The sequence below is a fragment of the Pelophylax lessonae genome (genome assembly GCF_965119305.1).
Source record: "Pelophylax lessonae genome assembly, chromosome: 9".
Lineage (NCBI taxonomy): Eukaryota > Metazoa > Chordata > Amphibia > Anura > Ranidae > Pelophylax > Pelophylax lessonae.
The window spans coordinates 217,533,804-217,548,562 of NC_138776.1; the positions used below are offsets into that span (position 1 = coordinate 217,533,804).

Below are 14,759 nucleotides of genomic sequence, written 5' to 3' on the forward strand. Positions count from 1 at the left end.
CTTGTTGGTTCAGCTAGTGAAGGATGATTTCATAGGAAAGGGTAAGTGGTTTGTCATTAATCCTGTCCCTGGTAAGTTGTCTTTGGTGACAAGACTGTTCATGTGACATTAGCCCTGTCAGGGGGTGTTTAACCTATCCAGGCATTTTATGCCCAACATTAGAAGCTTAGAAGCCTATGCCACCCATCACCCACTCTTCAAACCACTTGAAGACCAAGCCTTTTCTGACACTTTTTGTTTACATAAAAAAAATATTTTTTTTCTGCTAGAAAATTACTTTGAACCCCCAAACAATATTCAGTATCAATAGGAGGATCCAGGACCACCCGGACACGGATGGCTGGGACTCCACTGGATACTCACCTTTTAAGATTTATTGACCCACTTGCCGTAAGACATTGGGGGTCAACAACATCTGGTGAGTTTGCATTGCCTATCCTATTCACACAGGAGCATGGAGGGTGTCACCACCATTGCACTGTTTGTTTGTTGGTTTGAAATACAGTCACTGAAGCTAGAACATTCACCTTGGAATAATAATATTTTTTGGACTATATGGACACTATATTTATTCACTTTACAATATTTTTTGAATATTTGTTCCTTTAACACTAGCATATATATATATTTTTTTAGGATTTTTTAAAGGTCATCATTTGTATTAGATACTATATGATTTGAGCTATTATTTATTTATTTATATGTGTGTATATTTATTATTTGGCTGCAAAGTCACAATAAGCACAGTATTTGCACTTTTTTGGGTAACCAAACACACGGGAAAAGTGTATAGGTGTTACAAATATATTTTTTCACTTTACAGGATATGCGCTGTGGGTAATATTCATCATATTACTTAATTACTTAGTGTCATATAAACACCCTCAGGGTTGTCCACAGCAGCAATCCCACAGTCATACTTTGACTACATATGGTGTTACTACCAACACACTTGGTATCACTAATTTAGTTTTACAAATACACAATTTCCCACATAGCACTTTTCCACACCATCCTGCTCCAGGATATGCGCTGTTGAAGTAATATTCAATATTACACACATATTCCAATATACAGTATCGCACAAAAGTGAGTACACCCCTCACATTTTTGTAAATATTTAATATATCTTTTCATGTGACAACACTGAAGAAATTACACTTTGCTACAATGTAAAGTAGTGAGTGTACAGCTTGTATAACAGTGTAAATTTGCTGTCCCCTCAAAATAACTCAACACACAGCCATAAGAGGGAATGTCCCACAATAGAAAGATATCTTATCACGTCCTGCTGGGTCTACAGAAGAGGAAGTGCAGGGAAATCTCCCTAATGGGACATAGATGGCCAATAAAAGACTGTCAGTGGTTTTAAAACTTTTGTACTTTATCCAAAATGAAAAACAAAAAAATGGCTTTACGTACACTTTAACAACATCAACTTTTTTATTTTGCTCTGCCTTGTTCTTTTAAGGGTGGTAGAGAGTGAATGAAAGTCCTTTTATCATAAAAATAGGGTAAATGGGGTAATGAAATCTGTGTGTCAATTTACAAAGTCAAAGTTTAGATGTAATGTATTTTACCATACACACCACAATACTCACAATAAATAATAGGCCAGGCTTGGAAACTGTCCCTTTTGCAGAGTTTCAATGCCAACACCGATAAGAACTGTAGAATGAACAGAGAGGCACATTTAACAGGACTTAATACAACTTTGCAACAAAGCAGTTTTATTCTTGACAACTTGTAACTAGTTTTTCAGATCCCTATATCCTTTTTTGCATACTGTATCACCAAGATGGTATCAGTGTATTGTAGTTAGAGCTGCTGCCATGCATTCCTGCTTTTTTTGTGTCATTTTTAGGGTCCATAAATTAAATTTCAAGGACATGACATACAGAACTCATACATATTTAGAACCCTAGAAATGAAAAGTGACTACTGCACTGCATTTCATTGTTTTTTTTTTTTCTTGATAATGGTTTAGTGTTCAGTGTGATGGAGATGAAGATAGACAAGATAGGAGTTTTAATATTTGTTTTAAACCTTAACATGCCTAGAAGATTCGTCAGCCTTCAGTCCTCGAGCTTGTAATAAAGACACAAACTGTGTGACGTGGGTTTAAACGTCCACAGTAGCCAATTTATTAACAAATTAATAAATAACAGAAATAGAACAATTTCAACAATGTAAATTCAACAATGCAACCAGGAGAGAATCTTTGGGTGTCCTTAAGGCACACTTTCTGACTATAATCGACCATGTGCTCAGCCGCACCCCATCCGGCTTGAAGACGTTGCGACTTACACATTTTAGACTTTCCCCCAGGGAACCTAGCTCCTGGGAGAACCACCAACAACCAACCAGGTGGAAGCATACCCTAGATGGGCCTCCAATCCTTTAACAATATGGTTATTCACTGACCCTCCAAAGACCCCCTGACCCCCCCCCCCCCAGCTGCTGCAACAAAAGTGCCAAATGTTCAAATTCTTTTTTTTTTTTTTTATAATATAAAATGAGCAACACAAAAAAGAAAAGAAAATTGCCCCCCAACCCACAATATACCAAAACCCAGAGTACAGGGTGGGAGGGAGGTAAAGTCTTCTCCTCGCCTGAACTTTCCGTAATGACTACCCATCAACCCCTGCACTGGACCACCCTTGCGGCTCCACCCTACCCATCTGACCCTCAGCCACCAGTCAGGTAAGCTATGCCCCTACCACACTCACTACAGAGTTCTTTAACCCCTCTCTGACCTGTTCCTCCCTTAGTCATGATGACCCTCTATTCTCTTTTCTCCTGGTCGCACTGTATTATTGGAAAATAAAAGGTTTAGTAGTCTTGAAACTACAACCATACATACAGTACATACTGGAGACAGAAACACTAACCATTATACTAACCTTTTCATTTAATGGATTGTGTATGATACTTTTAACAGGATACCTACATCCCAAAATCATGTACAAATAACTAGGGACCAAGATCCTACCAAAGGTGCTTGGTATCCAGGGCCGGTGCTACCACTAGGCAAACTAGGCGGCCGCCTAGGGCGCACTGCCACCTAGGTTAGTACAAATAACTAGGGACTAAGATCCCACCGAAGGTGCTTGGTATCTGAGGGCTATCAGGGGACTTTTCATGGTATCGTAGCTCAAATATATCACAACATAACTTTCGTAAAAATATATATAAAGACTCTATTAAATTTTACATCTAAAACATCATAGATATACAACCAATAACTTTAAAAGAAAGACTGGCAATATGGATAACAGTATACATTCAAGCTGCTTATTATGAATGCATTCTAATGGGTGGGCCTTACTCCTTCCTGCTGCCACGGCTGCCATTGCGGCTCTGGAGCTTTTATAAAATGGTGGTAACATGATATGGTGACCTACCATCTACGCCTTGCACATTTCTAGCCTCCTGCTCATCCTAATATTTAGACCCAGATTGGCAATATTTGGGCATGTAAGCCAAATTCTGTTATAAAACTTTTCTTGGAGCACAATAGTTCACCAGTTAACAGCTTTTTCCTTATATCCACTCTGGGGTCTTAGAGCCTTGTAACCTTAGCATGGCACCCTATTCTCTCTTTAAAATTTCAAACAACCTTAGATGCACCATCAACTCTATATATACTACATATATCTGTATATATCACCCCTGCACTCGTCCGGGTGAGTACTCTCCTGCATTGCATGCTCTCTGGTTGGGCTCTACCATCTGCTGGGTCAGGATGGGTCATGGGCGGGGCATGGGGGGGGCATGAGGATTTCACTGGTGGTAAATTATTAAATGTATGTATAAGTGACTAACATCATGTTCTATGATATATTATAGATAACAGAGGAATATATTCACTTATATCTGCCCTTGAAGAAACGAACAGCGAAACATGTCGGGCATGGATGCAGGGGGAGCCCCAGTGGCCCCATCCATTAGAATGCATTAATAATAAGCAGCTTGAATGTATACTGTTATCCATATTGCCAGTCTTTCTTTTAAAGTTATTGGTTGTATATCTATGTTGTTTTAGATGTAAAATTTAATAAAGTGTTTATATATATTTTTACAAAAGTTATGTTGTGATATATTTGAGCTACAATACCATTAAAAGTCCCCTGATAGCCCTCAGATACCAAGCACCTTCGGTGGGATCTTAGTCCCTAGTTATTTGTACTAACCTAAATATAAACTTAATTATACTAACCTAGCGATTTTTCATTATTGCTGATTACTTTGAATATACTGTACAATAAAAGCCCTAAGGGTTCATTTACACTAGCAGGGGGGGGGGGGGGCTCAGTAAAACCCTGTGGTTGAGCTTTACCACCCCCAACCGTTACCCCCCTTAGATTCAGAGGCAGCATACAGGGGTGTATACATTTTGCTTTGTGGCCACAGTGTAATGTTCTGGTACCTATGGTACCCTTATTTCCAATTCACTCCTAACATTGCGTCCCATCTTGCTATCCAAATGGAACGCATACACCTTTAAGGGCAATGACATCATCGCTGAGCGCCGCTATGAGCGACTATTTCAATCGCCGGTTTGCTCTCACTCATTGCTCGATCAAACCGCATTTTCACCTTACCTTGTCTTGTGCTGCCGGAGCTTCTAGCTATACCCTTTGCCTGAACTGAACCGGAACCTCGCTGCCGATCCGTATCTCGCTACCGGATCACTCCTTACTACTGGACCTTGCTACTACTAACTATCTAGTGATAAGTACCCCACAGGGGATTCCTTCCTAACCTATACTTTCACTATCATCTACTGCATATTACAAAGACTATGACTATCTAATCTATTCCTATCATCTGCATAGATTGTTAGCTCTTGGGACTACCATCATCTATCATTGCACTAGGTTACTCTATCTTGTATACATTCTGCTGTCCCCTACCATCTGTACTATACATGATTGCTAGAACCTATCTGCATACTACCATCACCTACCACTCTCCTGAATACTATTACTGAGTGCTCACCATACTATCGCCTGTCTCTCACCTCTATACTATCATATATTCTATCACTCCAGGAACATCATATTGAGTGTATGTATATTGCATAACAGGCTGTGCACGGTGATGAAGTCCTGAGAGTTGGATATGTTGTTCAACAGAATCTCTACACGACTACTGAGTGTAACAATTCTGCAGCTGCAAATCCATTCATTAACGAAAAACGCATGAGCGTTACAGATTGATCGAGCCTTAAAAAAAAAAAAAAAATATGGATTCAGCAGATTTGTCCACTCGAGTAATGCAACTAAAACAACAAGTAGATGCATTGATACTTGCTCTTACAGAGGTAAAAAACGAAAATCAGGCTTTAAGACAGCAGGTTGGCCGTCTTGCGCAGCTCTCTGCTGCCCAGCCCCGTGAACCTAAGGTAAACCCTCCTCTAGTGTTTACTGGTGATCGGAGTAAATTTCGTGAATTTAAAAACGCATGTAGATTGCTTCTCTTGTTGAAACCTCATACCTATCCCACCGACCAAATCAAAGTCTGTACCGCTATTTCCTATTTGACGGGTGACCCCCGGGCCTGGGCAGACTCTCTCTTTGAGAAAGATGACCCACTCCTTAACTCCTATCCTTTATTCCTAGCGCAACTCGCTAGTTTATATGAAGACCCCAATAAGCAGAGTACTGCTGATACCCAATTGAGGGCTTTAAAACAAGGAAGTAGACCTGTTGAGGACTTCGTGGCAGATTTCAAAAGATGGTCCCTTGATTCAGGGTGGAATGACACATCCTTGCGAACGCAGTTCAGACTCGGCCTATCAGAAGCCGTTAAAGACGAGCTCGCCCGAGCGGATTTACCTGACACCTTGGATGGCCTGATACAGACCAGTGTCAATATTGACAGACAACTACGAGAAAGAAAGGCTGAGAAGATGAGATTACCATTGTCCAGACCTTCTCAGATGTCGCCTGTTGACCCTACTCCTATGGAAGTAGGAATGATACGTCCACCTTTGACCTTTTCCGAACGTGCCAGGAGGAAATCCGAACATCTCTGCATGTACTGCGCATCCCCGGATCATTTGATAAGCGGCTGTCCCCTTGTCCGCAAAAAAGAGGGTGAGTGTTCAAATGTCTTGCTAGGGGGACTAACAACTTCCTTTTCTAATCCTTATCTTTTTATTCATTTGACATTACAGTGGGACCAAACTAGGATCACCACCAAGGCTATGATTGACACAGGATCTTGTGGAAACTACATTGATACTTGTTTTGTTACCTTAAATAAAATACCTATTATTTCAAAACTTAAACCTGTCTCTGTTAGTTTCATTAACGGTATTCCGTTATCCTCTGGTCCCATCACCAATCAGACACAGGCACTCCTCGTCACTGCTGACAAATCCCATGTGGAGACCACCACTTTTGATGTACTGACCTCACCACATTTTCCCATTATTTTGGGACTCCCCTGGTTACACATACATCAACCTATCATCGATTGGAAAACAGGAACTTTAACCTTCTCTTCTCACTACTGTGAAACCACGTGTAACCTCTCATCATATGGAAGGATCCTGTCTCTGGTGTCAGATGAGATTATACCACCATGTTATGACGATTTGGCGGAGGTCTTCCTTGAGAAAAACGCTCAAATATTGCCTCCCCATAGGGACTATGATTGTTGTATCGATCTACTCCCTAATAGCAAATTACCTTTCGGTCACGTTTATCCTCTTTCACAGGATGAACTCTCTCATCTCAAGGAATACTTGGATGAAAATTTGGCGAAAGGATTCATCAGACCTTCTACTTCCTCCACTGCTGCAGGACTCTTCTTTGTCCGCAATAAGGATTCAAGTCTCAGACCTATTATTGATTTCAGACAATTAAATACCATTACAATAAAGGATCGTTATCCTTTACCGCTTATTCCTGAACTTATAGAACAGGTGCGCGGAGCTTCATACTTTTCGAAATTGGACCTAAAAGGGGCATACAATTTAATTTGAATCCGTGACGGGGATGAATGGAAGACAGCATTCAGAACCAGATATGGACTGTTCGAGTACCCCGTGATGCCATTTGGTTTGTGTAATGCTCCCACAGCTTTCCAACGATTTATAAATGATATATTCAGAGACTTGCTTGACGTTTGTGTTGTAGTATATTTGGACGATATACTTATTTATTCTCATTCCTTACCTGAGCACATAAAACATGTAAGACTCGTGTTGTCAAGACTACTTGCACATAACTTATATGTTAAATCAAAAAAATTTTTATTTCATAAAGAGGAGGTACTATTCCTAGGATACATTATATCCAAAAATGGAATTAAAATGGACAGGAGCAAAATATCCTGTATTCTAGATTGGCCTGTGCCAACAACTCGCAAAGCATTACAAAGATTCCTCGGATTCTCTAACTACTATAGAAGGTTCATTAAGAACTTCTCTGCCATTGTGAGACCTCTCACACAACTCACAAGTACAAAAAAAACATTCAAATGGTCAGAAGAAGCAAATGGAGCTTTCTGCTTGTTGAAATCAAGCTTTACTTCTGCTCCCATACTACGCCATCCAGACCCATCCCTTCAATACATCTTGGAGGTAGATGCGTCAAATATGGCAGTAGGAGCAGTTCTCTCACAACGACCAACAAACACTTCACCACTTCACCCAGTTGCTTTCTTCTCAAAGTCATTAAGCAGCCCCGAGGTGAATTACCCAGTGGGTGAAAAAGAGTTACTAGCCATAAAACTGGCATTAGAGAATTGGCGACATCTACTTGAGGGTACTCGATTGCCAATCCTTATATATATTGATCACAAAAACCTTCAATACCTTCAGACTAATAGAACTCTTTCCCACCGGCAGGTACGATGGTCGTTATTCTTTTTGAGATTTAATTTTCTAGTGACCTACACGCCTGCAGACAAAAATAAAAAAGCGGATGCGCTTTCACGATTAACCGAGGATGGCTACGCCGAGGTTCCCTCAGTTCCTATAATACCCTATGAACGTATTATCGGTGTTGTCCTTTCCCTGAAGGAAGAGATTTTGCACAGCATAGGACTGGATTCACCTCCACCACAACTAAATGCTGATGCAGAAGGCTTCCTCTACTACAACGACAAATTATACATACCCCCTACTATGCGAACCAAGATCTTGGAATTGTCGCATGATGTACCTATGGCAGGACATATGGGTATGACTAAAACATTCAATCTACTTACTAGGCAGTTTTGGTGGCCTGACATGAAGACGACCGTACAAAAGTTTGTTTCATCTTGTGACATCTGTGCAAGGTCCAAAATTGACACTACAAATCCATCGGGTCTACTTTGTAGTTTACCAATACCCCAGGTTCCGTGGGAAGTGGTATCCTTAAACTTTATAGTGGAACTACCACCTTCCAAAGGATTCAACACCATTTTAGTGTCAGTGGACCATCTGACCAAGATGGCACATTTCACTCCTATCCGAAGACTACCTTCATCCAAACAAACAGCGGAATTACTTGTGAAACATGTCTTTAAGTTACATGGTATTCCAAAAGCACTTCTGTCTGACCGTGGTTCACAGTTCATCTCGAAGTTTTGGCAAGCTCTATGTCAGATACTATGAATAGAGCGAAAACGTACCTCTCCTTACCACCCTCAGACCAACGGACAGACAGAGAGAGTTAACCAGTGCATTGAGCAATATCTACGTTGCTATACTTCATATCTACAGGACGATTGGGTGGACCTCCTCCCGCTGGCGGAATTCACCTATAACAACGCGACCCACAGCACTACTAAACAAAGTCCATTCTACTTAAACTATGGGTTCCATCCCACACTTCTTCCACCACGTATCTTGCCATCAAGTAATCCAGTGGCTTCTGATTATCTTACCCAAATAAAGGATTCCCTGGGTTTGCTCAACACCACCATCTCACATGCTCATAGCCAACAAAAGAGGTACTACGACCTTCGTAGGAGACCCTCTCCCCAATATGCCATTGGGGATCTTGTCTGGCTTTCTACAAAAAATCTGAGATTAAAGATCCCTAGTAAAAAACTTGGACCGTTATTCCTGGGACCTTTCCCAACAGAGAAGCTTATTGGAAAAGCTGCAGTACAACTCACATTACCAACAGACCTCAAGATACATCCCATCTTCCATGTGTCGCTACTAAAGCCCCATGTTCCTAATCAAGGAATAAGGCCTACCATCTCACCTCCTGTACAAGTTGAAGGCGGAGAAGAATTTGAGATAAAGGAGATTCTGGATTCTCATATCCATAGAAGAAGACTCCAATATCTAGTACGATGGAAGAACTATGGGCCCCAAGACGACACCTGGCTGGATATATCCGATATACATGCCCCTAGACTGATTCGCCATTTCCACTCAAAATACCCGGAAAAAAACAGTTCTAGAGGCCTTCCGGAGCCGGCCTTAAGGGGGGGGGGTACTGTAATGTTCTGGTACCTATGGTACCCTTATTTCCAATTCTCTCCTAACATTGCGTCCCATCTTGCTATACAAATGGAACGCATACACCTTTAAGGGCAATGACATCATCGCCGAGCGCCGCTATGAGCGGCTATTTCAATCGCCGGTTTGCTCTCACTCATTGCTCGATCAAACCGCATGTTCACCTTACCTTGTCTTGTGCTGCCGGAGCTTCTAGCTATACCCTTTGCCTGAACTGAACCGGAACCTCGCTGCCGATCCCGTATCTCGCTACCGGATCACTCCTTACTACTGGACCTTGCTACTACTAACTATCTAGTGATAAGTACCCCACAGGGGATTCCTTCCTAACCTATACTTTCACTATCATCTACTGCATATTACAAAGACTATTACTATCTAATCTATTCCTATCATCTGCATAGATTGTTAGCTCTTGGGACTACCATCATCTATCATTGCACTAGGTTACTCTATCTTGTATACATTCTGCTGTCCCCTACCATCTGTGCTATACATGATTGCTAGAACCTATCTGCATGCACCCCATAATCCCCCCCTCCACCATAATCCTCCCCCCCCTGCAACAAATGATTTGGACCAGTGCACAAAGCAAGGTCCATAAAGACAGGGGTGACCTCAACCCTATAGAATACATTTGGGATGAATTAGAGCAGAGACTGCAAGCCAGGTCTTCTCAACCTCACAAACGTACTTCTGGAAGAATGGCCAAACATTTCCATAGACACACCCTTAAACCTTGTGGACAGCCTTCCCAGAAGAGTTGAAGCTAGTATAGCTGCAAAAGGTGGGCCAACTCGATTTTGAACCCTACAGACTAAGACTGGGATGCCATTAAAGTTCATGTGCGTGTAAAGGCAAGCGTCCTAATACTTTTGACAATATAGTGTATCCTTGTGGGTACATTCTGACCTCTTTCTCTCTGTACGAAAAAAAGAGTTGGTCTTTATTAGCCCTAATTTCATAAGATATGAACTGTTGGTATTTTATTTTGAATTTGGTGCAGGCATTGCGCCACAATGTAGAAATGGTGCAAATTAGAACTACCTGAATTTGGTACACGAGTCACTGTTAGAACCAAAACTGTCACAGATGTTTCTTGATTTCGGCGCAATACATTAACAAGAGCAATTAATGCCAGAAACGTGGCGCAGCAGCTTTACTGAATTCTCCTAAGTCTCTTTAACCCCTTCACGACCTCGCTATAGCCGAATGACAGCTACAGCATGGTCGCACATTTCCGGGAGGGCGTCATATGTTGTCCTCCTACGCTCGTGCTTCCTGTGCACTCCCTGCTGCGTTCATCGACAATGATCTGTGATTGCTGCATCCTTCGGACACAGTTGATCACTGTTTTAAATATTAATTTGTCTGCTACATACACAAAGTAGTTTTTGTTAAAGTTTTTTTTTTTAAAATGAATGCAAGAACATTTAAAAAAATGCCCTTCATGTGCTAATCACTATAGGAGCAAAAGTAGCAGAAAGAGAAAAGAAAAACTTGAGAATAAAGGGAAGGGTTTTACATGGTCTTGAGAAGGTACGAAAATGCTAAATATAGTAATAAAGTTAATTATTACTTCTAGCATCCAGCAATTACACTCAGTAAGCATGACTTCCAGCAACCAGTTGGCCCTCATTTTCAGCCTCGGTGACACTGTCCCAACCCCTAACACACAGGGTGTCACTGAAATGGCAAGAGAAATATCTTTATTTAGGACATTGGGAGTTTTATCTTATGTGAAGACATTTCCCATCAATTCTTTTCCCCAGGGGCAGAGGAGCGGGAACGGAAAGGAATTCTATCCAGCTGGGACAAAGACAGCAATAGAAACCTAACTCTTTCTTGCTCTGTCCAAAACAACAATGAAAAATAATATAAAGGGAAGCAGATTAATCTGATCTTACAATCATGTATTTATTTTTTACTATAATGTTGTGTTTTCTTCGCTTATGGACACTTACCTCCTCTAGGTACATATCGTCCAGTAAGATGTATGCTAGTAAAACTGTACCTAGATATTGGCTAAAGGGAAACTCCATGGATTTCTCACCATTTTCTCAGATTTTAAAAGGAATCCACCAAATATTAATATTAGACATTTTCTGATACTGCTGAAAATCGTACCTGCATATTTATATTGCTTTAATCTCAAAGTATCAATCTGATATTCAAATTTGTCCTTACTGGTGGTACCATATGTTTGTAGCACCCTCCTAGGTAGATAGGTGCAAGGTAAAAGCATCTATTGCTCCTTCTGCTTATCAGGGGAGCCTGATCTGTTAGGTTGCCTGTTACATGTTTCCAGGTGTGATTCACTGGGCCTGAGGGAGTGTCCCCACTGTATTCAATAAGGGAGCTTGTTGGACAGTGGAGGATACCCAGCCAGTGACACATTGGCTTTTCTGGGAGTTTCAGTGGGTGGGCACTGCGCATTCTGGGATTGCTCATAAAGGCCAGGGGGACATGTGACAGGGCATCTTTGGCGGGAAGCAGAGTCCCAGGAGGAGGCTGACGGCTTGTCTCTCCTCCTGAAGCAAGAGGAAGGTGGTCTTAGGCAGTCAGCCTAGTGAAACAGGTGTGGAGCTGAGCTGCAGAGGATCCAGTGAGGCTGATGGTGGAGCTGCTGGGAGAATATTCTGGGAAAAATAGTGTCCATGAGTACCAGGGGACTTGCCAAAGGGTCTGCCCAGGAAGGGGACCACTACAGTGAGGATAAAGGGTCAGCTCACACAGTGTGTCAGAGTAAAGGGGATGCCGTTTAGAACCCTGAAAAGTAGGGACAAAGGGGGTGCCAAGTAGGACCCTGAAGAGTGATACACAGTACAGTACAGTTCATCTAATTCTCCTTCACTGCAGTATCAAGGTGAAGCAGCAGCCTTATACTCAGCATTATATAGAAGTCCCAGCAATTGTGCATAGTTTATATAGTTGGAGTATCCCACTCATCCCTTCTCCTAAACAAGTTCTCAAATAAATCAACAAAAACCAAAAGGCCTGGACTGTTTTCTGACTGAGCCAAGCACTTTGAATATGCTACATTGTCAAGTTGTTGCTATGGGTAACCCAGGGGAACCTGTAACCAGCAGCTCCCATGGGAGTAGTGCTACATATTTATTATTTTTTAAGTACAATTTTATGCACAATTTTTGGTTTTATTCTGTATACTGACCAGTTTATTATATACTTCACTCTCTGCACTACACACTCCTGATCCCTACAATCTGTACATTATGCACTCCTGAGCTCTACAGTCTGTGTGTTGGTACTGACCACAGCACACTATGCATTATATATAGTCCTGACCCCTGCACTCCCTGTGAAATCCACTCCTAACCCCTGTAATCTGTGTATAACACTCCTGATCATGCACTCTGTAGGATATGCACTCCTGAACCCTTCACTGTGTTGTCACAGACTTAGGAGGCTTTTGGGAGAGGACTGCAGGCTAGACTCCTGGCCACTGTCTGTGTGGAGCAATCCTTATTGGTAATCTCATCAACTCAAGACACCTGTCTTTCACACAACAACCTATTATCTACTGTGGGGATTTGTTGACCAACGTAGGGCTACGTCGTTTCGCGCAGCCAAGCCAAGCCAGCCTGCCAGCCTGCGTCGGGAGCTTGGCAAGTGGTTAAAGCTTATTTTGTGGGTAAAAGGACTCAGGCATATATATGCTGCATATACAGTGAGTGGGACCACAAGTAGTGATGGACGAACATGGGCCAGGGCGGTTCGCGAACGTCAGCCGCAAATTTGCTCAAAAGTCCGCGAACTGCAAGTTCGCGGCTGGCCCCATTGACTTTAATGGGAGGCAAACTTTAAAAACCTTTAGGTCATACTTGCAGCCACAAAAGACTTACTAGCTGTGCACAAATAGTCCCAGCACATGGACAATGTCATAACAGAAGTATTGCTATTGGAAAAGTTGCCCTAAAATGTTTCTTTTTTTTTTTTAACAGCAAAATTTTTTTTTTTTTTCCAGAAATCAGCCAGAACTGACAGCAGCCGGTAAATACATATAGGGTCCATTCACACATCTGTAAAATGGGTCCGCATCCATTCCACAATTTGGCAGAACCTTTACAGACCCAAAAATGAGCCCACATGAGTTTACCTGACAGCTAAGAACGTTGTATTTGGTGGCTGGAGGTACTCTCTTGTGGCCACCCACGTGACGTCCATAGGCACGTCATCATCCACATCACCTTCTCCACCACTAACATTCGAGATCTCGGAATAGGCAGCAACAGCGGGGACCAACCTCCTTGGGCTGATCTGGGTACTGTCGTCAGATTGCTGAGTGGCAGCTGTTGCTACCTCCTTTTCCTGATCTGATGACAACAATGGCTGCGCATCGCAAATGTCTTGTGATGGATTGGGAAATAATTCCAGTGACTCAAGCGGAGCGTATGTGGTGGTGGTATTTGTGGTTGTGTCTTTGGGGGGTGCACACAGCAGAGAGTGAAGAGGGTGCAGATAGAGAGGATGAGGAGGGTGCAGAAGAGGAAGGCTGAGTGAGCAACTCAACCAAGTCTGGTGCGTCCTTTGACGCCTACTGCTCCTGCCCTACCCCTACCACCCCTGCGTAAGTGTCTGCCTCTTCCTCTGCCTGTCATGTTTTTAAATTACCCTGTGACTAAAGTCTCTAGAGAATCGCAGTATATCTGGAAAAAGGTATATAACACCCTGTTTCAATCTGTGGTATTGGGGGGCCACAGTTTAATCACACCAGTTCTACAAATAATTGGCCAGTAACTGTTGTCACTGTGTGTAGCAAAGTTAACACAGCAAAAGAGGCCACATTTTTGCAGGACTAAAATACACTCTTAGAAAAGTATACTGTTAAATAACACCCCACTTCAATATGTGGTATTGGGGGGCCACTGGTTTATCATACCAGTTCAAAAAATTGGCCAGGGAGTTTGGCACTGTGTGTATCAGACTTAACGCAGCAAAAGAGGCAATATTGTTGCAGGACAAAAATACACTTGTAAAGGTATACTCAGATAACACCCCCCTTCAATATGTGGTATTGGGAGACCACTGGTCTATCACACCAGTTGTTAAAAAAATTTGCCAGTGAGTTTGGCACTGTGCGTAGCAGAGTTAACACAGCAAAAGAGGCAATATTGTTGCAGGACACAAATACACTTGTAATAGTATACTCAGATAACAACCCACTTCAATATGTGGTATTGGGGGGGCACTGGTCTATCACACTAGTTATAATACATTAAAAGTGCTTTTGTCACTGTTTGTAGTATTGCTGCAGCAACGCTCAGTC

At 42.1% G+C, this 14,759-nt stretch overlaps 1 protein-coding gene across 1 annotated transcript in view; it reads right to left on the reverse strand.

Annotated features, from left to right (window-relative positions):
* The window catches only part of TMEM72 (transmembrane protein 72), a 121,226-nt gene that overhangs the window by 29,997 nt on the left and 76,470 nt on the right, over nt 1-14,759 (reverse strand). The window contains exon 2 of the mRNA XM_082268430.1: nt 1,602-1,668. Coding sequence (XP_082124556.1) covers nt 1,602-1,668 — 67 coding nt within the window. The remainder of the gene's footprint in view (nt 1-1,601; nt 1,669-14,759) is intronic.